Source organism: Echinops telfairi, unplaced genomic scaffold (genome assembly GCF_000313985.2).
Source record: "Echinops telfairi isolate 266 unplaced genomic scaffold, ASM31398v2 ScPeMD7_7468;HRSCAF=8506_0, whole genome shotgun sequence".
Classification (NCBI taxonomy): domain Eukaryota; kingdom Metazoa; phylum Chordata; class Mammalia; order Afrosoricida; family Tenrecidae; genus Echinops; species Echinops telfairi.
The window spans coordinates 48,994,765-49,022,360 of record NW_022111369.1 but is presented as its reverse complement, the minus strand read 5'-3'; the positions used below and the strand labels follow the sequence as shown (position 1 = coordinate 49,022,360).

The 27,596-nt window shown below is 43.0% G+C and overlaps 1 protein-coding gene across 2 annotated transcripts in view; it reads left to right on the top strand.

Annotated features, from left to right (window-relative positions):
- The window catches only part of SLC4A4 (solute carrier family 4 member 4), a 348,568-nt gene that overhangs the window by 209,083 nt on the left and 111,889 nt on the right, over positions 1-27,596 (top strand). For both annotated transcript variants that reach the window (XM_045284208.1, XM_045284209.1), the window contains 2 exons: positions 15,511-15,668; positions 25,184-25,271. In XM_045284208.1, coding sequence (XP_045140143.1) covers positions 15,511-15,668; positions 25,184-25,271 — 246 coding nt within the window. The remainder of the gene's footprint in view (positions 1-15,510; positions 15,669-25,183; positions 25,272-27,596) is intronic.

Sequence of the window (27,596 nt, the reverse complement as noted above, 5' to 3'; positions counted from 1 at the left end):
TGCTTGGTATTCGATTGTACCTATGTACCACAATTCATTTATTCATTAATCTGCTGATGGACTCTTAAGCTGTTTCCATTTTTTGATTTTGTGAATAATATTAGAAGGAGCATGCATGCTTATTTCACTCCTTTTATATTAGTTGGATATATGCTTTTTTTAGGGGCGAGATGGCATGTCATTGTCATTTCTGTTTTACAAAAAACAACTTCCTGCTATTCCATCAATTCCAACTCACTGTGACCCCACAAGACAGAGTAGAACTGCCCAATGGCTTTCGAGGCTGTCTGTCTTTACAGAAATAGAAAGCCTCGGCTGTCTCTTGCATAGCAGCTGGTGGGTTTGAACTGCTGACCTTGGGGGTCAGCAGCCCAATTCATAATACAACACACCTCCATGCCTTCAATTACAGCTCTTGTAATAATGAATATCTTCATGAGTGTCTTCGCTACCTGGATGTGCTCTTTGGTGAAGTGTCTGTTCATGACTTTGCCCAGATTTTGATTGAATTATTTGTCTTTTGGTTGTGGAAGTGTTGAACTTTTCTATTTATTTTAGGACTTGGACTTTTGTCAAATATATTGTTGGCAATTATCTTTCCCCCAGTCTGGGGGTTCTTTTTTTTTGCTTCACTCATTTGTAGAACTTTTTTATGTGCACAAGTACTTAATTTTGAGGTAGTACTAGTGGTCTGATTTATCTTCTGTTGTTCAAACATTCTTAGTTATGTTGGATAGACTATTTATACTGAAAACCAAATCCTCTACTTCCATCACCACGTTATCTTCCAGGAGCTTTATGGTTTTACTTTTGATGTTTGGATCTTTGATCCATGTTGAGTTAGTCCTGTGCCTTGCCTTTGATGTTTAATAGTTGCATTATGACATACCAAGATGTTGTGTTCTTTGTAGAGTTCCTTGAATTTGGCCCTTTCTCTCATTTTGACAAATTCCATTGCAAGGATCTCTCGCTTCTACCTTCAACTAACATTACATGTAGCTAAAGCATTTTCTATAATTAAAATTTTCCCATATGTAATATGTGTCAGTCTGTATACTCTTTCTGTTGATCTTCCAGTTCACTAATTTGTTCTTTAACTGGTTATGATTTCTAGTTAATCTTTTTATTTTAAAATTTTGATTATTGTATTTTTCAATATGGTTTCTACTATAGTTTTTAATATATTATGCTGAAAATCTCCATCGTTTAATCAATGTATGGAAATATTAATCAGCTATTTATTTCGAAATCTTTGCCTCCCGACTTCATTATGTAACTGCCCTTTAATTTTGTTTCTATTTTTATTTCTTTTGGGCTCCAGCCATTTGATCTGGGGTCCTAGTATGTCTTATACAGGGCTCCTCAAAGTACAGCCCACGGGCCACAAGCGGCCCGCCGAGGATATTTACCGGGCCCGCTGGGTGTTTTTGCTGCTGCTGCCTGTCATGCTTAGCAGCCGACTCGGCCAGTGTGCATAGGAATTTGTTCATAGTTTTTTTAAAACTATGGTCCGACCCTCCAATGGTCTGAGGGACAGTGAACTGGCCCCCTGCTTAAAAAGTTTGAGGACCCCTGTCTTATAATTTCTGCTTGAATACCAGTATAGCATATACATTGTAGAGATAGTTTGATGCCCTGGATGGTGTTTTCTTCCTTCAGAAATTGTTTCCCTTGCTTTTTAAGCTGGAATTTAGTCTCAGGGCAGATTACCTGAAGTACAGTCTGAGGTGAGCTGGCTGCATACTGGGCTTCAGTCTTGATATGTATAGGCCTATTGCCAGTTTGCCCTTAGCCTCAAGGGTTCCAACTGAATGCTTGTTATATTGACCTTTTAAGTGCAGGCTGCTGAAAGCTCTGCTCACCTCCAGAGTTTCTGAAATGACTTAGGAATCACAAACGCCTTTTGGAGAAAATTGGAACTGAGCTTTGCCTCCCCCGTCAGCACTTTTTGTTTTTCAAGGATCTTGGTCTCCTGGTTTTGGTGCTCACTTTGTATTGCCTGTAAAGAGATTTTTAAAAGTTATCTAACTTCCTTTTTTTCCCCCTCTGCTGGAAAAGTTGGTGAAATGCAAGTTCAGTCTAATGCTGGCCACCCACACAGAACCCTAAATCCTGGGATCCCTCGGCTCAAAGACAGCTGTTGTGTCTGAGAAATCTAATTGAGCCCCTGAAGCAGCCTGAGTCGACTTGTCTTACCAGCCTAATGGAGGAAGACGTCAGTTCCCTTTTCTCGGGCTCATTTCGCTGCAAGAGAAAGCAGCTACCTTGCTTCTTGTCCTCAAGGAAATGCAGACTTCTCAGTGGGGGTGGACGGGGGGAGACCTAATCAAACGGATCACTTTCCCAAAGTGCAGAGAAAGGGAAATGGGTCGATAAAGAAATTTATTAAGGGAAGAAAAAACTTTTTCTGGCTTAAAAGTTAATATTATTGTTAGTATATGATATATGCCTAGATGTATATGTAGCATGGATGGTTTATTAAGACCCTATTTTGTGCTAGGATACCCCTCAAAATTTTGAGTTTTTGAACCTTAAAGTTCCCCTGCTTATCTTTATTCTGCATTCATCTATCTTAGCTCTCTTTCAAAAGCCCACTTCAGTGATAGAAATGTGGAGGGGCAGTGTATTTTGTATGTTAGAACAAGGTCTGCGGGCAATGGGAGGAGTGGCCATGGAAGATGACACCGGGGCAGAGGAGTGAAGTGAGATGTCATAGCACATTCACATGGTGCTCACTCTACTTTTATCGTGTATAATCCGAGTACTTTGTGCCGGGTCAGGAAATGGAACTAGTTTGAGCGAGGATGATTTTGAGCTTAACGAATGAGTTTGTTTGGGAGAGAATGCAGACTGACAGTTCTCAGAGAGACGGGAGGATAAAACCTGTAGGGGACACAGAGCAAATAGGAGGAAGAAAAGAAGAAAGACCGCCAAGAAGAAATTCAAGAAGAAACTCTTGGTCCAGGAAAACAAGTGGTGTTAGCATGTGGACATGAGGCATACAGCAGGGCCGGACACACCCAGTGATGATGATGGCATAGGGCCAAACCACGTTGATTTCACGGTCTCTATGTGCTTAATGTAGCCAGGAGGCAGCACTGACCGGACAGGAGCTCATGTCAACAGCGCAGGGGAGGCTTCACATACTCCCCCCAAAGAGGACAGACATCCGAATGTGGAAAATGCAATAGTGATAGGTGATGGCTGTTGGTGTTTTTTATTTGATCTGAACGCATAGCAGTTCGATGTGACACAGTTGAACACCTTGTAGGAGTTTGTAGGCTGTCCTTTTTAAGGGAGCAGGTCACCAAATCTTTCCCCACAGAGTCTTTGGAAGGGTTCAAACCACCAATCATTTTGTAGTTGCCGAGCCCCTGACCATCGCACCACCAGAGTTAGGTATAAGCCTTGTGAACATCGTGAGGAGGTGTACCCACGCTTCGCCGAAGTTTAAATCATCATGTGCAATCAGGACAGTCCACATCCTGGAGAATCACATTGTAATCGAAGTCATGTGACAGATTGTGAGTCCTCCTGGTTATGAAGGATGCTTTATGAGCACATGCTTGTCGTGACCCGGTGAGTGCAGGGCGTGGCTGCAAGTTGAGATGCATGCAGCTGAAACCCACCAGTGTCATGGAGGAAGGGGTGGCGGTCGGCCTCGAGGAAGAGCTCCAGCTCTGCGGATGCTGTGGACAGTTTTGCTCTGTCCTATGGGGTCACTATCAGTCTGCAGTGACTGGACAGAAATGGGACTGTTTTGCGTGTGTGGAGAACATTGGCACAGAAAAAAGGGGGAGAGGTTGAATCCCCTGCCCAGTGACAGGAGTTTGTGACAGCATAAAACGGTTTATGAGGTAACAGTGTAGCTTGGAAGTTGATGGTGAGCAAGATAAAAATTCATTCCGTAGTTACACCAGCGACTTAATGTTGATGAGCAAGTACGTGGTGATGGGTTCCCTACGCTGCTGCTGTCAGGAAGGGCCCAGGAGTGAGTCCTGTCTCATAGCAACTCTAAGCACGACAGAACCAATGCTGCCTGTCCAGCCCCATCCTCGTCTTTGTGATGTTTGAGACTATTGTTGCAACCACCGAGTCAGCCCATCCTGTTGAGTGTCTTCTACATTCCCAAGCACAGTGTCTTTCCCAAGACTTGTCTCTCATGGTAACATCTCCAAAGTACAAGAAAAGCCGTATTCTGGCTGTACTTCTTCCAAGACAGATTTGCCTGTTCTCTTGGCAGTTCACACTACTTTCGATATTCTTTGCAAACCCCCTGACTGAAAGGCATCACTCCTTCTGTGGTCTTCTTTACTCATTGTTCGACTTTCGCATGCTTACGAGGTGATTGAAAATACCGGGGCTTGGGCGAGGAGCACAGTGCTTTAAAGACGTCCCGTGTAGCGGATGTTCCCAACACACGGCATCATTTGGCTTCTTCACTGCTGCCTCCACGAGCTTTGATTGTGGATCCGTAAAATAAAACCCTTGACAACTTCAATCTTTTCTTTATTTAGCAAAATGTTGCCTGCTGGTTCCGCTTGTGAGGATTTTTGTTTTGTTTACATGGAGGTGTAATTCCTATAGAAGGCTACAGGCTTTGACCCTCAATAAGTACTTTAATTCCTCCTGGATTTCAACAAGCCAGGTTGTGTCATCTGTAGATCCCAGGCGGTTAGGAATTCTTCCTCCAACCTAACCTTCGTACAGCCCAGCTCCTTATTTCATCTGCTTCGCGTACAGATGGATGAAAACCCTGACAGACACCTTTCCTGATTTTAAATCACGCAGTCTTCCATACAGAAACACTGAAATGCATAAGCTGCTTTCGTGGAAGAGGCAGGAGAAACTAACATCATAGGGGCTGATGAAAGATGGACTTTTTTCAGTTACCTATATTTGGAGTCCCTCCGGAGGGGTAAAGACAATAAAAATGTTTCGCTGCTAACTGTAGACTTGCCAGTTCCTGTCCAGTCAGACATGCCGCCAAAGAAAAACTTGGGAATGTGCTTCTGAAAAGTCAGCCATTGAAGACCCCAGGTTCGGCAAAACCAGAAGTCAGCTGGCCTTTTGGTTTTGTAAATGTGTGACCTCTAGCACTTGGGTGTGAATGACCTCTCCCATCATCACCCAGAACTATCCTCTGAAGTAGACTTCTTCCCCCTTTAGAAGCCAGTCTCCTTGTTCTGCCTTATATCCATCACAGTCTCCTTGTTCCTTGTGAGGCTACTACTGTGACCCCGAGGGTGCTGGGTAACCACTCAGAAAGTAAGGAAAGTTAATCAATTGTAAGATTAAACATTTATGGCAAAAAACCAGCTGGATACTTCTAAGTAATTACATCCAGACCTACTCACGAAGAAAGAATACACCCTGGCACGAGAGCGCCTGAAATGCACACATCTGGGCTCACAGAATTCGTGTGTAACCTGGTCAAGACGAAAGATCACAGAATGGCTGCTTTAGCCAAAGTATTTTTTTTATGCTTTGTTTATATCAGAATTGTAGCAGCCATTTGAAATTGATTTCTCTGAAATCACGGAAGTTTTTCTTCTTTCCTTCGCTGTGTGTGTTCTTGTAGTTGACCCAGCATACAACTAGGCTGGGTATCCCTTGGAGAAGCAACTAATGATCTATAAGAAAGGAATGTCAAGCTTTATCTTTGGAATTCAATCCAGATGAGTTTATTGGGTGACTTTCAGCCCTATCTCAAAACCAGAGAATGAGTCCCTTCTCGTTTTTCATAATCTTTTACTGTGGTTTATAATTCCTGGGTCCTTCTTTTTTTGCTTAATCTTTACATTATTTTTCTCAGTGTTTTATTATTTTTCACAATTGATTGTGCATGCCTCGATAGGTTTCATACTGAAGTCATGACTTTGTCTTTATCTGGTATTATTGGGGTACTTGAAAAAGATAACGTGAATCCTTGGTGCTGAGCCTCTCGAGATGTGAGTCGTTCTTGAAAATCTCACTCAGAGAAGGGCCCACCTTGCTGCCCCAGGCGACGGTTGAATTTGTGGTCTACATTGTATGATGTAGTGTTCACCTGGTTTTCCATTCTAGTAATTTCTATGTTTTCTACTTTTCCACTGGCCTGTAAAATTCCAGAGAGTGGAATCTTTCTTTTCTCCACAACATCCACTCCGAAGCCTTGAACAGTGTCCCCCATTGCCATCAGATCTATCCCCATTTATGTAACAACGCTGCAGGTGTCCATACAATTTGGAGATAGTGACTGGGGTTGGAAGAGAGATAGAGAGAAAGAGGAGGACATTTCAGACCCACGCAGTGACCGCCAATCTGTCTGTGTATCACCATGTGCCCTATTTATTTCCTAACCTAAACCCACTGCGTTGAGCCCATTTAGCCTTGTGGTGATGCTGTAGGGTTTGTGAGGCTCTAGGAATCTTTACGAGAGCAGACAGCGTCCTCTTTCTCCCTCAGCTTACCTCACCACTGCGTCCCCGACAAAGCCAGAGGGAGAAGGAGCCTTGCTGGGGGCATAGTGCAGGATCTGAGAAAAATCTGTACTGGACACTTTTACTTAATTTTATTTAAGCTGGCTCCCTCAAACTTCTTTGACACAAACACTTTGTATCTGAACTCTGCAGTAATCAGAAGCCCTTCAGATCACTTTAAACCTAATTGAGTGAATTATGTAACCGGGAAAAATTCGTGATGAACTTGGAGCAGGACTTTGGGATGGGGTCTGAGGATTCAATCATCGTTTTTTGTTTTTTTAAACACCTGTTTCCCCTCCCTCATCTCCCACCCCAATACATTTTCCTCCTGCTTTTGTCTGTTTGCTCTGCTTTTCCCTTGGAGCTGATCTCGCTCTCTCCTCCTGGGCAGTCCTGAGATAGATCACTTCTACATTGATAAGGAGTGCCTTTGTGGGGCTTGAAGGTAATCAAGCGGCCATCAAGCTCAGAAGCAACAAAGCCCACATGGAAGAAGCACACCAGCCTATGCAACCACGAGGTGTCGAAGGGATCAGGTGTAAGACATCATCAGAACAAAAAATCTTACCATAGTGAATGATGGTGGGAGGACAGAGTGGACACCCAAAGCCCATTAGTAGGCCACTGGAGATCCCTTGCAGAGGTGTCTCGGGGAGGAGACGAGCCAGTCAGAGTGCGATGTAGCAATGATGAAAAATACAACTTTCCTCTAGTTCCTAAATGTTTCCTCCCCACTCCCACTATCATGACTTGAATTCGACCTTGCAAGTCTGGCTAGACCAGAGGATGCACACTGGTACAGATAGGAACTGGAAATCCAGGGAATCCAGGGTGGATGAGCCCTACAGGGCCAGTGGTGTGAGTGGTGATACAGGGAGGGTAGAGGGAGAGTGGGTAGGAAAGAGAGAACTGATTACAAGGAACTATATGTGACCTCCTCCCTGGGGGACGGACAACCGAAAAGTGGGTGAAGGGAGACGTCGGACAGGGCAAGATGTGACAAAAATACCAATTTATAAACTATCAAGGGCTCATGAGGGAGGGGGGTGCAGGGAGGGAGGGGAAAAATGAGGACCTAATGCTGGGGGCTTAAGTGGAGAGGAAATGTTTTGAGAATGATGAGGGCAATGAATGTACAAATGCACTTTACACAATTGATGTGTGTATGGATTGTGATAAGAGTTGTATGAGCCCCTAATAAAATGATTTTTTAAAAAAAGGAATGCCTTGTGGAAAGGGAGAGCCCTGATTTGCACTTAAAAGTATCAGTTCTCCAGAAAGCTTTTGTCCCTGCTTTGGTCAGGCATCCATCCGTTGGCCTGCGCCTGTTTGTCAAGTGAGGGGTGCAGTAAAATTGGCAAGCTCTGTTTTTCTACAGTTACGTGGCCTGATGAGATGTGGAGAACATGTTATTTTTAAGAATGGTGTTAGGAAAGCTATTGAAAAGGGAAGGAATAGTAGCAACCATTCATTCATTGAAGGAACCCTGGGGGCATCTTGGGTTGTGTTGAGCTGCTAACTGCAAGTTCAGTAGTTTGAAACCACCAGCTGCTCCACAGGAGAAAAATGAGGCTTTCTGTTCCCATAAAGCTTTGCTGTTTCAGAAACCCACTGGGTTTCCACTGTGCCCTATAGGGTCACTGTGTGTTAGAACTGACTTGCTGCCTGTGAGTATTGTCTTGTTTTTGTGGAATAATTCATTCAACTTATAGTTATTGAACCCGTCTCTGTATCAGACACTTTTTCTAGGTAGAAGAGCTATAACTCTGAACAAAAGAAATAACTGGTTCTCCCTTCATCGAGTTAGAGAGGCAGATAGAGAAGATAAGTAAACTATGCAACATGGTGGGCATGAGTAAAGAAGGAAAATGAAACAGGGAAAAAAAGAATAAGACGTAATTGTGAGAAATGAGCTGAAACCAGGAGCTCAAGTGGAAAGTGGGTGTCGTAAGAATGATGAAGTCAACATATGTACTAAAGTGCTGGGCACAGATGACGTATATACAGATTGTGATGAGTTGTATGAGCCCCTAATAAAATGATTATTTAAAAAAAATTTCAAGAAGACATGATAAAGTAATGATTCTTATAGGCTATCTTTGGACAATATCATTTTTGTTGTCAGCTTAGCCTGAGAATTCATAAATCTGAATTTTAATTCCTTTAAACTCATTAGTATATTTAGAAGCAGTGACCCCAGCCAAGTTTTTGTATTTCTTTTTATTTCCATAATGGCCATATGTCTAGCTTTTGATATTAACTATTTGATATTAACTGTCACCGCTGATTATGTAAGTAACTGATTTATCTCTGAATAAAATGAATTTGCAGCCTCTCTTCTAAAAAAAAAAAAAAAGAAGTAATTGTGGGACGATGGGAGCTTGTTTGTGAAGGCCTCCCTGGAAGGTGACGTCCGAATAAAGATCCAAAGGAAGGGAGGGAGGGAACCAAGAAGCCAGTGCATTCAGACACAACAGCAGGTGTCAAGCTTGAAGGGAGAGTGTGTCTGGGGCGGGTGAAGGCAGGTATGGCAGCTAGTGTGACTGGTGTGACTGGAAGTGGGCAGGAGTCGTAGGAAATAAGTCAAGCTTACTATCTATTATCTGCAGCAATGAATAATGGGAGTGGGGCCGTGGATTGCTGCAAGGAGGTTGGCTTCCTTCTTAGTGAAATGGTACTCTCAGAAGGTTTTGAGCACAGGAATAATGGGGTCTCATTACTGCGTTGACCCAGGCAGAATCAGCGGGCCCGCTAGGAAGTCAGGGTATCTGATGGCGAGAGATGGTGGTGACATGGGCCAGGGTGGAGGCAGTGAAGGTTGTGAGGAATGGTTGGGCTCTTGATATTAAAATATTTTCAACAGAATTTACATGTAGAATGGACATGGGGCATAAGAAAAAAATAAGATTTGAAGACTACAACCAAGTTTTCATTGTGAGCCGTGGACAGACGGGGTTATTCTTAACCGAAGGGTCAAGAATACAGGAAAAGCTGCTCTGAGGGCACGATCAGAAGGGCCCAATTTGGGGCATGTGACGTTAGAATGCCATAGCAGACATCTACCTGGGAATGTTATTACAGGTGGTAATGTTGTGGGGTAGGTGTTGGGCTACTAACCACAAGGTCAAGGGGCCAAAGGCATCAGTTGGTTTCCTTCCGAATAGACTCAGTAGCAGTGAGTTCTTTTTGAGGCTTGGCGTTCAGGGAGAGGACCCAGCTGGAGATTATTTTGCATCTGGAAAGGCCAGGTGCTGGTTATTATACTGAGGAAAGTCACTGCCTCTGGGTCAAGTCCAACTCATAGCACCCTACGGACAGAGGCGGACCGGCCCTGTGGGTTGCTGAGACTTTAAATCTCTATGAGTACAGACAGCCTCATCTTTCTCCCAAGGAGTGGCTAGTGGGTTCCGGCCACCAGAGCTACTTACCAGCTGAAGGTGGACACGGTTAAATCAAGACTGTTAAGTGCTTTGAGTCTGCACAACAGAATGAAACATGACTTCGCTTCAGCTCATTGTTGCAACTCCCGTGTCCTTTATTCCCTCGACCCCTTTACCAAGCATGGTATCCTTCACCTCTTGATAACATGTCCAAAGTACTAGAGATGAGTCGCACCATTCTTGCTTTCAAGGAGAATCTGGCTTTCTTTCTTCCAAGATCAATCCATGTGTTCTTCTGGCAGTCCATAATAATTTATTATTTCTCACTCGCACCATAATTCAAATGCATCACTCCTTCTCCTGTCTTCCTTTGTCACGGTCCAGCCTTCAAATGCCCATGAAGTGATTGAAAACTCCAGGGTACGGGCCTGCTCATGCTAGTCCTCCCCGGGACCCCTTTGCTTTTTAGCACTTTACAAGGGAGCTTTTGCGGCAGGCTTATAGACTGCAGTATGCCATGTGATTGCTGGATGCCATCTCCCATGGGGCTTGATTGTGGAGCCCAATGAAATGTTTGACGACAACATTTTTCTTCCCCATTTCTTGTCCCATGGCTCATAGATCTCGTCGTGAAGCTTTCGTTTTCTTTATTTTGAACTGTAATCCATACTGAAGCTTCATCTGTAAATGCTTCAAATGCTCGGCAGTATCACTAAGCAAGGCTGAGTCATTCACATAAGAATGACTCCTCTTTCAACCCCGATGTGGCAATCTTCTTCCTATGGCTTAGTGGATTAGTTGCTCAAAATACAGACAGAATATGTTGGAGGAAGGATAAAACCACGGTTCAGACCTGTCCCAGCTTTAAACCAGGTCGTGTCCTCTGACAGCTCCATGTGACAGAATAGGCTGCATTATAGTGGTTTTGAGCCTTAATCTTCAGGAAAGTACGTCTTTAGGTCTTCGTCCTGCAGGGTTGCTGGCAGGTTAAAACCACCAACCATTTAGTCGAACTCTTACCACCTGGGCACCACCGGGGCTCCATCAGCCTGGTGTTTAACACCTCAAGGCTTGATGAGATCACCCAGGTGAAGTGTTTCTTTAGAGCAGAGCAGTTCAAACATGGAGTCATGGAGCACGTCCCGAAGAATTCACGTTTTGTTTTAATAGCTGTTCGTTTCTTTAGAAATGGTAACAAGTCTAAATTCTGAGTCAACGTAGCAATACTACGTCTTTACAACGACCCCTTTCCTAACGTGCAGGCGTCTGTTCCCGTTGTTGTTTGGTGGCTTTCAGCGGGTGGCAGCTCATGATGACCCTGGTGGCACACAGAAAGACACTCACTGCCCGCTGCCCAGGCCCTCTCCAGCCTCAACACTGCTCTTCCGTTTGAACGCAGTGCTGGAGCCGCTGCGTCAGTCCAGCTTGTCAGGGTTCTTGGGGACTGGTTGGGCTGTCCTGACCACATGTCCAAAGTACGTGAGAAGTCGCTCCACTCTTGCCCCTACGGAACTTTCTGACTGCACTTCTTCTCAGATAGATGTTCTTTCGACAGTCTTGTGGTATTTTAGTCTTCTTCACCAGCGCCACAATTCCACGGCACCAATTCTCCTGTGGTCTGCCTTGTTCAGTGTCAGACTTTCCCATGCATAGGAGATCTTTGAAAACACCATGGCCTGGGTCAGACACAGCTTAGACCTCGAAGCAACATCCTTGCTTTTCAACACTAAAGCGGTCTTGTGCAGGAGATTTACCCAATGCAATTTGTCATTTGATCTCTTAACTGCTGCTTCCATGAGGTTTTATTTCACTTAGCCTTAGAAATATTATCCCAATTGTATGGGTACCACAGTATTAATAAATAGGTTGCATCATAGGGGTGAAGTACTTTTTGGAGGTCTATGCTCGATGGCAGGTAGTCTACATGTTCTGTGAGTCACAGAGTGGCTTAGCACTAGATCCAGACACAATGATCAGGTTCTAGATGGAACCGTAAGTCTCTGTAACTCTTCTGGGCAATTGATAGCTGGTCATTGCAACAGAGCCGCCCCTTTCATTGCTGCATTCCGGCTCAGTTAGACGTAAAGTAGGAATATAGTAAAAGAGCCATACATTGTTCTTACCCTCAAGAAGCCAGAAGAAAAGCACAAGGCAGAAATGAACACTTCTGGAGTTCCCAAGGAAATGACTTCTTGATTTCTGAAGGAAATTCGGAAAACAGAAAAATGAAGACAGGATCTTTTTCATCGTGATTGTAGGTGTCTGTGTGCACAAGCCCAGGGGGATCAGGATCAGATCACCTGACTGACTAGAGCCAGGATGTGCTGGAGATAATGCAAAGTAAAATCAAGTTATTATAGAACTTTATTTTAGTAATGGGAACATTGTGGAAACTGTACAATAACAGAACATTATTCTAGCAATATTATTTTGTTTTTGAAAAAGAAAAAGGAAGTCACTGTTGATAGGATTGAGCCCTACACTCTCTTTTTCAAGAACAATTCATTACAACTTCCTCGGGCAATAATAATAGGTTTGGAAACTTGACACTTGTTCTTCTCGTTGTTGCTCTCTTCACATTTATAGACCCCAAACCTGTTGCCATTGCATCTGTTCTTACCCATGGAGACCATACAGAACAGGCTAGAACAGCCTCACTAGGTTTCCAAGGATGTGCTTCTTATCCTCATAAGAATAATGCCACAGAGTGCCACATCTTGTGTCACTGAGTGCTAACCACTGACTTTTGGTTAGCAGCCAAGTGCTTAATCACTGCACCACTAGAGCTCCTTTTTCACATCTGTAGTGTGGAAAAGGAATGGTTTCTTTTCTATTAGTATTTATGGGAGGATTGATGACATAAACTTGGGCAAATTCCTTACTACTTGCAAGTAATAATGTTTTCAGCATCCAATAATGCATACCTTTCCTTTGCTTTTTTATTTGTTTTCTTTGCAATCTTGGCCCTAATTCTCTTGATTTCCCCACACACACCCCGCCATAGCTTTCTTCGTATACAAGTATGTAATTTAAAAAGTTAAAGGAAAGTCCTGTAGAGCTGTCAAGGAGGATTATGGAGTTTTAGGGGTGAGTCCTCGTTTCCCTAACTAAGAACTCTTAACATGGTACATTGAAAATGAAACATTGCCTTCACGTCTTATAATGGGGAAATCGGGTCATACTTGCCAGTTTCCATCTCAACAGTCATACAGGAAAGTTTATTGATACTTTTGACTCGAGGGGAGGGAATAGCCTTTGTATAGCCTTTTCAAGTGCTTATCTAGATGTTTCCATGCTGAGGGAATATTTCCCTTGACTTGCAGAAGGCGTTTCCCAGTCTCTGAACAATCCTCTTCTAAGTCGGAGTTGAGGAGAGACGGACAAGCAAGAATCGCACCTGCACTGTAAGCTTTCAAGGTGACTGTGATAAGCACCCACCATGAGCCAAGACAGCTCCTCCATGCCTTCCTCTGAGTGATCAGACCCCCCCCACCCCTCTTCCTCTTCAGCATCATCTGACGCTGATCTCACTTTGTAGTTCACTGAAAAGGCCTGGTCTTCACCAGATCTTTTAGGCCACCTGCATCTATGCTTTCGTCATTTACTTTTTGCTAGGCTTGATACATTCTCTGTCTCTGAGGTGGATACCGTTCTTTCTCAGTAGTTCAAGGTCTTTGTTTCTACAATTATTTATGTCTCTCCTCTGGAAGCATTTTTCTCTCTCTATTGGGTCATTCTCATGGAGAATCCAAAATATTGTAATATATTCTATTTTATTTTTTTATTAAAAGATCACTTTATTGGGGGCTCTTATGCTCTTCTAACAATCCATACATCAATTGTAGCAAGCATATTTGTCCATATGTTGCCATCATTCTTTTCTAGACATTTACTTTTTATGGAGCCCTTGGTATCAGCTCCTCTTCATCCCCACCTCGTGACCCCTTGAAAAATTATAAATTATTATTTTCATATCTGACCGCTGTCTCCCTTCCCTCATGGTTTCTGTTATTTGAACCCCTCGAGGGGTGTGTGTGTGTGTGTGTGGTTATATGTCAATTATTGCGATCAGTTCCCCCTTCCTCCCCGCCTTCCTCCTACCCTTCTGGTAGTGCCACTCGCATTCTTGTTCCTGGATTCTGTGAATATGTCCTATTTTAAAAGTTCATATTCTATGCTCTCCTCTAGCTGTCTCTTCATTTTAATCACAACCTTTCTCAATGTTTCTATTCCTCGCCTCCCCTGTATCACCTCCATTTACTCAGCATCCTGCTGGCTCCGTTCACAATAACCCCGTCTCTGTCTTGCCAATCCAGTGATCCAGCTTCAGCTCGCATTTGAATGCACAGCCCCTTTCGAGTCAGCCGAGTGCCCTTCCTCTGTCAGTACTTTCTTCACCGGACTTTGGAGCTGGGATCACTCCTGGTCTGCTTCCTCCTTTGCTGGCTGTTCTTTCTCAGTGTCTTTTGCTCATATTTTCTCCTATTCCTGTAAACACTAGAAGGGCCCAGGGCTCAGGGTTTATACCAATCCTATTATCTTGTTCTAGGACATTAAGTACTTCTTAGGTTAGTTTTGTCACCCAAATTTATGCCTGTGTTCTCCACCAGTGAACTTGGCATTCTGGCTGTCAATTAATATCTAAACCATGCAAAATGCCTTCCCAGGACCTGTGGGGCCCTACCATCTGGTCTTTGCTGACATGCGCACTTGATTTCCTGCTCCTGTTCCTCCGTAGCGCCTGTCGTTTTTTCCATACTTGCTGTTCTTATCATCCCTCGAACCACTATACCCCTTTATTTGTTGGAAGGTTGGGTCTTGACTAGAATGTTATTATCATTTTTCTCAGACCTTGGCCTGATTTATCTTCACATCCCCAAACCAGATATGCTTCTTTAGAGTGCTTCCCTGAGCATCCTGATGTCGCATCTGTTTGTTGTTTTTCTTCTTTGCACTTACCACTGCCTGAAATCATGTATTATTTTTCCTTCACTGGAATATAAGCTCAAAGAGTACATAAAATTAGTCTACCCCCCCCATTACAGTCCTAAAGAATCCTCGAGGTACAGTCGGTTAGACAGTCAGGCTGGTACCGGCAAGTTTGGTGGTTCAAACCCATTAGCTGCTCTGAGGCAGAAAGATGAGACTGTCTTCTATCATCAAGAGGCACAGTCTTGAAGGTATGTACAGGGTCACTGTCAATCGGAATGGACTCCATGCCAGTAGGAACTCCTGGATCCCAACCCCAGGGCTCGGATGAGTGCTTGACTTAAAGTATATGCTCAGTAAGTGTGTGTGTGGAATAAGCAAATAAATAAATGCATGTAATCATTCTGTACATTGTCTTATACGTAAGTAATGAATATTGGGCCATCAGTGTCCTTGACAGGAAGTCTGGAGAAAATGTATTATAACAGGTAGATAAACATAATAGGAAATGGCTAGTAAGAATCCATGGAGTGTAGATGTTAAAAGGAGTGAAACATGAGCTGCCTCTCTCTTACAGTTGTGATTTGGGTGCACGCTGGTTTTCCATCCGTTAACTTAGACGCATTTTGTTCGGCACCATGGGTTGCAATCCCCAAGAAGTGGCGGCACTCGCCTCCCTTCCTCCCTGGGATGGTGCTCAGTGAATAAGTGGACCGCTCTTGGTTTTCTTTACGCAGCTGAAGAACAAATTCATGAAGAAACTTCCACGTGATGCAGAGGCTTCGAACGTGCTGGTTGGGGAGGTTGACTTCTTGGACGCCCCCTTCGTTGCCTTTGTCCGGCTGCAGCAGGCTGTCATGCTGGGTGCCCTGACAGAGGTCCCTGTGCCCACAAGGTAAGCCACACCCAACCTTTTGTGGTCTGCAGCATGGGCAGAGGACATGAGGGCATACAGGGTGCTTATGGGGAAAATCGCCCCCACAACCCAGAGAAGCACTGTGACGAGATAAAGCAGGTCCAGGAAATAGGAGCGATGCAACTGACAGAATGTCCAAGGGTGACTTTTTATGCTATCAGATTAAATGACATTTTATAACAGCAACAAAACTAGCAGCAGCTCTATTAACAAGTATGATAATTTATTATCAGGGAGCATACTTGTTTCATCTTTTGGGTTATTTTATTTAATCTCCCAGTGATACTGCAAAGTCCAAACTCTAGGTGTCTGGGATGTACAAATGAGGAGGCTGAATCTGAGCGCCCACGTCGCTTTTCTAAATTCATCCAGATTGAGAGTCAATTCAAAGGTTCCATGGACTCTGTGCTTTATCGGAGAATTGAATAGCTCTGTTGTAAACCAGGGGCTGCTAATCGCAAGGTTGGAGGTTCAAACTAACTGGGTTCTACCCGGGAGAGAGTTTCTGCTCCCCGCAAGATGTACGGCCTCTGAAGCCCTACAAGGCTCTCTCTGAGTCGGCATTGGTTTGGGGCCTTCAGATCATTGGCAGTAGTTACCTGTGTCCACACGTACACACATTCATGAAATTACACTCTTAACGTATACACGTTACTGTTCCACAATAATCTGTTTTAAAAAAGAGAAACCTTGCTGTTAGGTTATTGTAATCATGTACTGATTTTTAAACTGTTCACAGGTCATGGACTGACCCACTAAAGGTTTAAGGCTTTGTAACTCTTATTCTGAAAATAAACAACAGCTCTTGGCACTTGGTGGACTTTCCAAGCATTTTCCCAAAGACGTCTACATGGTTTGAAACATTTCCATATGGAATCCATCTAAGAACATTTGTACTCAGCGGGAGAGAAAGAGTCCCGAGTCTGCTGGTGGCAGAGGCGGCAGTATCTACACCTTGTGGGGCAACCCTTATTTCAGTTTCTCAGTGTGAATAAGAAGGGTCTTGCACCCTACTTTGGGATCTCAAGCACTCTGAGGATGAAAACCTACAGGGCTAAGAGGGACCATGCTTTTTTTTGAGCCAGGTTAGGAGAAACTTTTCCACACGGCCTCCTTATTCAAGCTTCGGAACATATGTGTCTTTTCTTCCTCATTTTTATATTTCTTTGATGCTTGAAACACAAAGAATGCATGGAACAGTCACAGGCCTTGGACGAACAGCGCCGTAAAGGCGATAATCTTTTTAACTTAGTTAATGCAATTACCATGAGTTGTGTTTTCTGTAACGTAGATTTTTGTTTGAAAACATTCCAGCAGAGCCTTGCCGTTCTAGGTGAACAATCACTTGGCAAACAGCTGACTAGGCTGATGGCCTGGACTCCAGCTCATGTGCCGCTATGGTTTTGTTTTTGTCTCTTTGAGCTACCTTTACTGGAGAAAGAAAATTCAAAAACAAAAACAGGTCTTCGACTAAGTTTGAACCAGTTCACGCCTAGATAGCATAGAATTTGTAAAATGTGAGCATTCTGGATTGATAACTAGAGCAGGAAAAATTATGAGGGGGTACACCCCCCCTCCAAAAAAACTCATGGATTTTTTCCTCAAACCTATGTGTTTATTTATTTATTTACAAAACAACCTTATCACCTTTAACGTACTCTCCATTGCACTTACTGCACTTGTCAAATCTGTGATTCCATTCTTGGAAACGGTTCCAAACTCATCTGTTTGGATGGCTGACAGCACCTCTCTCAGTTTTTTCTTCACCTCTTCTGCATCTCCAGAGGACAGAGTCTAAAGTCCCCAGTTGTTTATAGCACAGGGCCTGGCTCATCAAGGATTGGATAGGAAACAGGTCACAAGTGTCCAGTAAGGAGCACAGGGCCAGGTATGCCCTCCCCTTGGGTTCTGTGTATGTATTGTGTGTTTTTTCCTGATAGGTGGTTGGTTCATCCACTTTACCCACAAAGAGAAGTTTGATTGCTTTCTCCAAGACATCCATGCCCCCTCCCCTTATCTTGAATTTCCTGTAAGGTGTGCTTCTCTCTCTGGGAGGAGTGTGGGTGGATTTGGGGTGGCCTTAGCACAGTGTTGTATGGCAGCAAATGAATCATCTCCTCCCTCTCCCCACATCTTGGGAAATTGTCCGTAGCTGAGATGAGGTCTCAAGCAAGGTGGTTTTTTTTTTAAGTTTATAGACAAGGATTTACATATATTCCTAAGCACTAGGCATTCTCTCTGCCTCACTGCTTGGGAGACTGCGTTAGAAGATTAAATGCCCTGAGTAGAAGCCTGCTTCCCTCGTGGTGTTTGACCTTATAGTGGTAGACTCATACAATATTTGCCCTTTTCTGATTGGCTGACTTCACGCAACAAAATAATTTTAAGATCCATCCATGTCATGAGGTGTTTCATGGTTTCATCGCTGCTTTTTAGGGATGCATTATATTGTGTGTATGTATGTATCCATTGTGTGTATGTAGCAGAGTTTCTTTATCTATTTTTCTGCTGATGGACATTCGGGCTGTTCCCAGCATCTTGTTACTGGGGACTGTGTTGCAGTGAATACGGAGAGCTTATGTCTGCTTCTCTTCTTTGGGGTCTGTGCTCAGCAACAGGATTGCTGGGATAGGTTATTTCTATTCCAAGTTGTTTCAAATATCTTCATACCACTTTCCACAATGGTTGTACACATTTACAAGCCCACTAGCAGTGTATTAGTGTTCTAATCTCTCTACAGCATTGTCTGGCATCAGCAATGATAGCCCTTGTTTCACGTCCTCTTCTGAATCCAGCCTGAAACTCTGATAACTCCCGATCAGTGTGCTGCTGCAATCATTGTTAGATGATCTTCAGTAAGTTTTCTTGCGTGTGAGATCAATGATATTGTTCTGTGATGTGCACATTCTCTTGGGTCACTTTTGGAAGTCCGTGGTACTTTCAATAGTCTTCATCAGACCCTAATTCCAATACAGTGCCTTTTCTGGTCTTCCTTATTCAGAGATGCTTAGAGAGATGCAAATGTCACCTTCTGAAGGTATAGACATAGATGGAGGGTATATTTATATATAATAGCTTCACATTTTGATATTAAAAAAATAAAGATTGGTATGACTTTGGAGCAATACTAACCACAAGATCAGCAGTTTGAAACCACGAGCATCCCTGCAGGCAAAAGATGAGACTTTCTACTTCCATGAAGTTTCACAGTCTCGGAACCCCGGAGGCAGTTCTCCTCTGTCCCTTAGGGTCCCCGTGAGTCACAATTGACGGGAAGACAGTGAGTGAGTGAGTGGCTGCTATCAAGTTGATTCTGACTCGTAGCAACCCTGTCTAGGGTTACTGAGACTGCAATCTTTATAGGAGCAGCGAGCCTCGTCTTTCTCCAGCAGAGCACCTGATGTGTTTGAACCGTCCAGTTTCTGTACTAAAGGAAGACTTGAAAACTTTGTTCTTGTACACAGATTTCTATTGTATGTCTTCCTTTTTAAAGATGGAGAAAGGTGTGCTCTTGTGTGTATAATTATGATTCTTACAGCCATTAGAGCTACAGCACACCTTTTAGGACATGTGGCTCTAACTGCTCTTGTTTCCTGTGTAGCTTTCACAGAGATCATCTGTTAACTCTGTTATTTGGCTTTGCTATTTGGACTTACATTGGCTTTCCACTTGCATCTGGACTGTTATCAACTGAATGCATGTCTGCCTTTCTAGGGTCCTCTTGCTATGTATTTGGAATTACCTCTATTCTTTGCTCTTCGGCGACTTGATACATTAGGTATCATTTAGGGTTTTGATGGCATGTTGCTGGCGCTTTGCCTGCTGTCATCTTGTAGCCACACCTTTTATCCTCCCATGTGCTACAGCTATTTGGGGATCTGCACTGCTATCCCGTTTTTACATGGTAGAGAAAGGGAAGCGTCACCTTCAGTGCTAATTCGACATGGAGGGAAAGGAAGGCCCACTCACTATCAGTGCTAGAATTTTCCAGCTTTCCAGTTTTCCAACTCTGAGGCCAGATTTTTGGGAGGACTTAGAGACATATCTAGAAGAAAAATCCCAAATAAAAATTTCCTTTTCTGATCTTGATTTGTATATAGAAAGTAAATAACTATTCTGTGAACTGTAGTTATTCAAAACCAAACAACAGTAAAAGAAAGAAAGAAAATGGACACTAGAATATTTTACCCTTTTAGCATCACTGTAATTGATGTATAATTTATGTCGTCAATAATGGTTTGCCTTAATAGAAGTAGTCTTTGCCTAAAGGAAGTAGCTTGTGCTTAATTGTCAAATCCATAAAAAATAAATAAAACCATTAGCAGCATTGAGATGGAGGCCCTGCTAGCACACTCTGTCACGTCCACCAGTCTCCTTGTAGCTGCTGTTTCCTGCATGCCATGTGGTTGCTTATGGGGAGTTCATGGTCCTCTTGAATCTATTCTGGAAGAGCTACACTTCAGCCAATTTCCCAAGCTGCTGAATCTGAATCATGGGTTATTTGATTCAATGTTTTGAGAGGAGGGAATAGAGGAGGAGTAGATGCTCAGTTTATTCTGGAAATAGCGGTGATGTATCGTGAAGCCAGGGGCACGCACCTTTCACAAAGAGATTGAGTGGATTAGGAAGGCTGGCTCCTGTCTGGCATTATATTCTGTCTTTGACCATCATTCTTCTGTGAATGTGAGTATCATCTGCTGGTTCCTGACAGCTCCTCTGGCGCTTGTTTTTGTGATAGAGAATTGGAGACCTTTCCTCCACGCATAACTAGTTATATAAAAAGGCTCGCCAAAACACGGCGGTCCTCGTGAGAGTTGTTGAAACAGCTTGGCACTATGAAAAAGTCTAACCATGACTTATTTCTAGGTATGAGTTGAATGAAAAGAACTCAGTAACTTGATTTCCTCACCACCAAGCCCGGCTGTCCGGGGCTGTCAGCACAGGGCTGTGCCCTTCCCGCCACACAAATGGAATGTTTATTCTAATTTGTTATTAAAGAAAAAGCTTCTGGTTAAAAATAGCATCTGTCAATTGACAAAAAACAGCTTTGGTCATGACAGGCGTTTCCGTCTCTTTTGAGTGCTGCCCCGTAGAGTGCTCTCCATGGTGAAAGTCACAGCCGCTTTCCCTCTGGGCCTCATGCCTCCCAGGCAGAGAGCCCTCCCTGCCAGAGGTCGCTTCAGCTTGCTGTGCTGGTCTGTGCTGCCGGCGTCCCAAGATTTCTCATCCTCTTATCGTTTTATAAAAAAGAGTTTTACCGGCAGATGATTTACAGATACAATTACTCATTCAATCATTTAAGAAGAGTTGTCCGATCATCACCACAATCAATTTCAGAACATTTTCTTCTCGTACTCATTGTTGTTAGCTCCCCATTTCCCCAACTCCCCTTCCATGTCTCTAAGTGATCATTAATCCAGTAAATCTCCTAGATTTACTTACCCTGGATTTCATATCTGGAAAATCATACAAAACAGGAAGCAAGAAAGCAAACAAAACAATGACAGAGCACAACAGAGAAAGCCCAATAGAAGAGAAAGCGGGAAATATTACAAATCTAAATAACGATGAAATGCATCAAAAAGGAGAGCAAATCTGAGCCGTTACACTTTACCCTAACCACTTCTGCCACAGGCATCTTTACAACTCACTCTCCCCAACAGCAGGGCTCTCTGCATCCCTGGACTGTGTTCAGAGGGGATTCACCAGCAGTTTACTCCATGTGGGCACTCTGCAAATGGGTTTAGGGATTCTGCTGTCCCCAATATCCTTCTGCAAAGCGGGTTTTCAGCATTTTAGCTTTGATACCATTCCCTCTTTCAGGTTTGGATTTTATTATTTACAGTATATGGATAACACACTGGGGTTGTTTCCTCCATGTGGACGTACTTAATGCCTCACTTAGATGGCAGCCCCAATCCGTTCAGATACTATGTTTTATTTGTCTCTGGGCTTCACTTTAGAGACATCATTATCATTTTTCTGATAGAGAATATTTTAAATCATCCCCCTGGGGCACATTTATAGTGTCATTAATTTAGCCATCGGTATGGAATTTCGAACACTGTTGAAGAAGAAAAGTATACATGTGTAGGCCAGCTTTTCCGACAACAATATATGAATTGTTGGCTTGTACAGATTAAATGCTTATGGGACTGGGCACAATTTACCTGGAACAATGGGAGTTGGTCTAGGGCAATCTTTTCATAGCACTCATTCGCAGAGGCAGAACTGTGCCTCCCAGACTAACCCATGTCATAAGATAGCAAGGAGAGCATTAAAATTGTACATGCATGGCAGTCCCAGGAAACCATTCATCATGTACCCTCAAAGCAAGAGGTCTACACCAAAGCTCAACAATCACCAATTCCATAACTTTGCAATCATCCGCTTCTTCTCACACTCGGACATTTTAGCCTTAACTCCAAGGTTATCCTCTTTTTAATAAAATAGTCCAAATTTTTGTAGTTCCTAGATATTGTTGAGTCAATTCTGATTCATGGTGACCCCAACATGCTAGTTGTAAGTTACTTTCTAGGGTTCCCATGAATGGGATCTTTTAGGGGCACCACCAGGCCTGTCTTCTGAAGTACTTCTGGGTGGATTTAAACTGACCGCCTTTCACCTAGCAGGCAAGAGCTTGACCTTTTGCACTGCCTTGGTGTTCCTGCGCTCCAAAACTCCTTGCTACCGACGACTTTTTAGACTCACGATGATGTTTCTTGATGCTTATGACAACCCCCTTTCCATGAGACTTCACAATGTTCATGGAAAAATGGAATTAAAAGATCATGGATTTTTTAAAAATGAACTTCTTGAAGCCCCCTCATATATCATTTTTAAGGTAGATTACTGAATTGTACTGAGTCTCCACAGCAGTGGTTCTCAACCTGTGGGTCGTGACCCCTTTGGGGGGTCGAACAACCCTTTCACAGGGCTCACCCGATTCAGAACAGTAGCAAAATGACTGTTAGGAAGGAACAATGAAAATAATTTTATGGTTGGGGGGGTCACCACAACATGAGGAACTGTATGAAAGGGCTGTGGCATGAGGAAGGTTGAGAACCACTGCTCTAGACTAATAGGAAGTTTTCCACTTTTGTCATTTAAAAACAATTTGATCATATTTTTATCATATTTCATTAAAGGAAAAAGTCTCAGTTACCTCCCTCCCTTTTCCCTTGTCTTCCTTTCTTCCCTTATCTTTCCTGCCCTTCCCTACTTTTCTCCTTTCATTTCCTTCCTGCCTTCCATTCTCCAGGACAGAGACATGTACCTCCATATCTAGGTCACTGAACCCATACTTCTCATATAGTGGGTTGGTTGCTATGCTATACGTTGTCGTCACTATTAGTCTGCTGCTTCCATCTGTTCTTTGGTGTCGTTTACCCAAGATCAAAGAGAGAATGCTGGTAGGAAATGTGTGCCCTCCTCTTCTAGGACGGAACGCGTAGGCTCCATTACCTGAGCCCATCCTCGACCAGAGGATGTCCCCATCCTCGACCAGCGCTTCCATTGGGGGGCTGTACATTTCAGGGGTCTTCTGAGCTGAAGGGGCAGTCGTGAAACGTTGAACTGCTTCCCACAAGGCCGTGGTTCAAACCCAGCAGTGCACTGCTGGAGAAGTATGAGGCTCTCTGCTCCTGGGAAGATCTGCAGTCTCAGACACCCCAGGAGCAGTTTCGCCCTGTTCCCTGGGGTTGTTATGAGTAGGAATTGATTCATTGGGAGTGGGCTCTAGAAAGGCTGTAGGTAGTATGCATTACTCTGAAAGAATAAAATGATAGCAAAGGAAACCCATTACGTGAACACGTAGTATGTAAAGAATCCAGTGTTCAGTGTTTTCTTTTGCTGCACCTAAAGGAAGCAGGTTTGATGTAGCCAGGTAGCTGTCAGTCTTTATATGGGCAGGTGCCCAAACATGAAAGCAGAAAGCCCAGCTCACTGCCATTGTCAATGCCGACTCGGAGTGGCCCTGCCAGACAGGGTGGAACTGCCCCTGTGAGGTCCCACGGCTGTCACGCTTTACAGAGTCACTAGGAACAAGCCCCAACTTTCTCCTCTGGAGCACCTCCTGGTCCCCACCTGCTGTCCTTGCAGTTAGCATCCCGGCTAGTAACCCCTGGAGCTCTTTCCACTGGGAGCAGATAAGACTGGGGGAAATGACCAGGATGGGGTATTTAAATTAGAAAAAAAAAATCCCCTTTGGATTAAATTGTATAATGAAACAAACAAACATCTAATTAAGGGCATTATGGAACAGTCCCAAACAGTTTTCATGCATTCATTAATACTGCTTTAAAATTGTTTTAAGTGAAATAAATAAGAGAAACAGTTCTGCTAAGCCAGTGGTAAGTCATTCTTGGCATGGCAATATCTTCCCTAAGGTTTTTGTCCCAACTACTTGTCTATGGTTCTTTCTCGGGAGGGACCAGTGCACGTCTCTGTTGAACCCTAACCCTGCCATCTATATTGGCCAGCTCACGTTTGACAGATATGTCGTGTTTGAAGAACAGCAAGTTCGGTGACCTATCGCTTGCCGTTTACTTGGATCATCCATAAACCTCTCGAGGCTCAGTTTCCTTCCCATGAAATGGAAATAGGATATTTATCTTTCCAGCAGAGAGTGGTCTGGAAGATTAAATACGTTGATGACTGAAATGCTTTGCACACTTACCACCCCCAAATAAAAAACATATAATGTTATCATTTTTATTGGCTTTTTAAATCTCTGTGTTAGGTAAGAATGTAATCAAAGGATTATCTATGGATATATTTCTTAATCATATGCTTATCATAGTCCCTGCCTTCCAGTCAAAACAGGCATTTTTGCTTTGTGATCACAGGTGAACTTAAGTGGGACTAGCTCATGATTGCATGTTTGGGAACTTGCTTGCTATATGCAGCCATGCCTCATGCATGATCAGGAAGATGACAGCAGAGGAGAGTGAGGAGATCCACGAAGGAATGTTCACTCTCTGTGCATGGTGCTTCATTGTGAACTCCTCTCGTATCTCCTGGCCTATACGTTGATTGTAAACATGTGGCTGGCTGGGAGAGGACATAGAATGTTTCTTAAAAATACAGAAAGGATCATTTGTCACTGCCTATATTGAGTAATGAAAAAATATGACACAGCTGGAGATGTTCTTTCTGGTTATTATGCTTAGTGGGGTTTCTCCAAAGATTCTGAGTCTTTAAAGATGCTCAAGAGATTGAAACAGGAAAAAAGTATGACTCATAAGGTAAAACGTGTTTGGTCAGCAATAAGTGCATTCACGTTCACATGCTAAACTATCCTTTGCCTCCTAATAAACAGAACAATTTGTATTTCTCAATAGTGTGATGGAGAATTATTTATATTACCAATAATATCAAAGTTTAAAGCTGAATTTTAGACCTAACTTTTTATGAACTAGATACATGTTTCTTAGTTTTAGGTTTATTGTGTCCAATGAAATAATATAGCCGCTGTTTTTTTCCTTTTCCATTAGGTTCTTATTCATTCTCTTAGGTCCCAAGGGGAAAGCCAAATCCTACCATGAGATTGGCAGAGCCATTGCTACCTTGATGTCTGATGAGGTATGGGGTTGGGATGATGGGAATCTGTGAATGACCCATCTGTGCTGTTTTCATACTGTGAATTGGACATTGCAGTTTATTCTATTTAAATAATGTGGTTATCATCCTTAAAACAAAAAATTAATAACAATAAAAGCAGTCATTTGTGGCAAGTGAGTTGACTTCTAAACATGTCTTAATGAGCAAGTACATTTTGCCTTTGTATTGGATTCTAAATACTGTGCTGGAATAAAATATGTTTTCCATTATTTTTTTAATGTTACAACCAATGAAGGCGAAATCATTTGAACAAGTTAAAGTGACAATGTTCACATCTAATCAAGGGTATTGTGGAATAGTCCCTAACAGTTAAAATTTAAATTTTATCTCTGAAAATATTTAAAATATTCCTTGTTGGAATTGAAGTGTTCATATTGCTTCAGAAATATTGGGTTCAATAGAAAAATAGTACATAACAATTAGACAACGTATTGTTTCTTAATTATCAGAAACCACATGTTTTTATGATTTTCTTGTGGAAATTAATGACAGTAGAACTAAACTACATTAACAATTTTACAGTTCCTTGACAAGCCTTGGGTTGTGTGGATCCTAAATGCTTTGGAATATACTGTATTGCAAAGAATGGGAATTCCAGAAGACTTAATTGTGCTCATTGAACTCCTTAGAAAGCATCAAAAAAAAAAAAAAAGAAGGAATATACAGAATCTCTATACCAAAAATAATTGGTTATTATACTAATTTCAGAAATGATAAAATTTAGGAGCCCCCACTGGTCTTCTAGTAAGAGAAATAGCATTAGATTACAGGATCATTAATTTCTGCTTCTGCGTCCTTCCAGTTCAGTTGTTAACTTCACTCCACATTTTTTTCCTGCTTGATTTGCAACTTCCCCATATGTTAAGTGCAGAAAAGAATACACTTTAGTTAGAAATGTACTTGATGGATTCATTATCCTGTGACTTTGAGAGCTGAAGAATAGCTATGCTATTTCCCCAATCCACCCCCCACCCCTTGAGGGGACTAGGTATCCCAGTGGGTTTATGTATTTGTGTGTGTGTGTGTGTGTGTTACCACCTACGATATGACATGCTGAGGAAAAACATTGATCAGCATTCCTCAAGTGGAAGGAATTGAAGAGATAAGTGCTGAGAATAGAATATTGAAGGAGGCACCAAAAAGATGGATGATGTTTTCTTGCGTTTTAACTATGCAAAAGCATTGGATTCTGTGGATGGTAACAAGCTATGTGTAACACTGTAAAGAATGGGAATTCCAGAAGACTTAATTATACTCACTGAATGACTCAGGCAGCATCAGGAGAGGTGGAAGGAATACACAGAATCTCTACACCAAAAAAAAAGTGGTCAGCATTTGAACGTTTCAGTACACGGCATGTCTTCAAGGACCTATGGTACTACAAGAAAAAGCCCAAGTTACACTAAAGGCATTAACCAAAAACAAAGCACCAGGGATTGGCAGAATGCCAATTGAAATATTTCAAAAAAGGGATGCAGTGCTGGAAGCATCCACTTGTCCATGGCAAGAAATTTAGAAGACAGCCACCTGGCCAAATGCCTAGAAGATAACTCTATCTGTGCCCATTGAAAGAAAGGTGATCTTTCCGAATGCAGAGCTTTCTGTCATTGCACTGGGTGAATCTGCTACACAAGACTTCTTTAAAGGGTTGGAAAGCAAGGAGGTTGTTTTGAGGGCTGAGGTGAGCTTCACCCAAGCCATTTGCCAGAGCCTCATACACAGGTGAAAGTTGGATATTGAATAAGGGAGACTGAAGAAGAAGTCATTGATGCATTGGAACTATGTTGCTGAGGAAGAACATTGAAGGTACTATTGTGGTAATTACATAAACTGGAGTCAATTTGGGATTTAAGAGGATTGAGAGTGAAGGGGTGGAGTCTACTCAGTCAATCGGGTCATAGCCATTGAGGCTTCTGTGTGGGCATGGCCTTCCCCTAAGGATGCTGGGAATTCTATTATTTCCTCTTTGGAGGCAGGAAACACTCTCACTACCTCACTTTCTTGGAGACACTCTCCTGACAAGACACATGGTGCTACATTCCGGGAGCAGGAGAAGCCACATGGACCAACCCTGATGCAGCCAGAACCCTGGACCTGGAGAAGCCACGAGGAGACCCCTGCAACATTGAGATGCTTACAACGCCACTGGATCCAAAGACTTTCTACCCACTGGCCTGTGATGTCCTGCACTCGATGTCATTGCATGTGTTTCGTGAGTCTGAAGAGGACGTTATAGATTGGTATCGGACATATGAGCTCATATAGGACTTATGGACTTGATCTGCA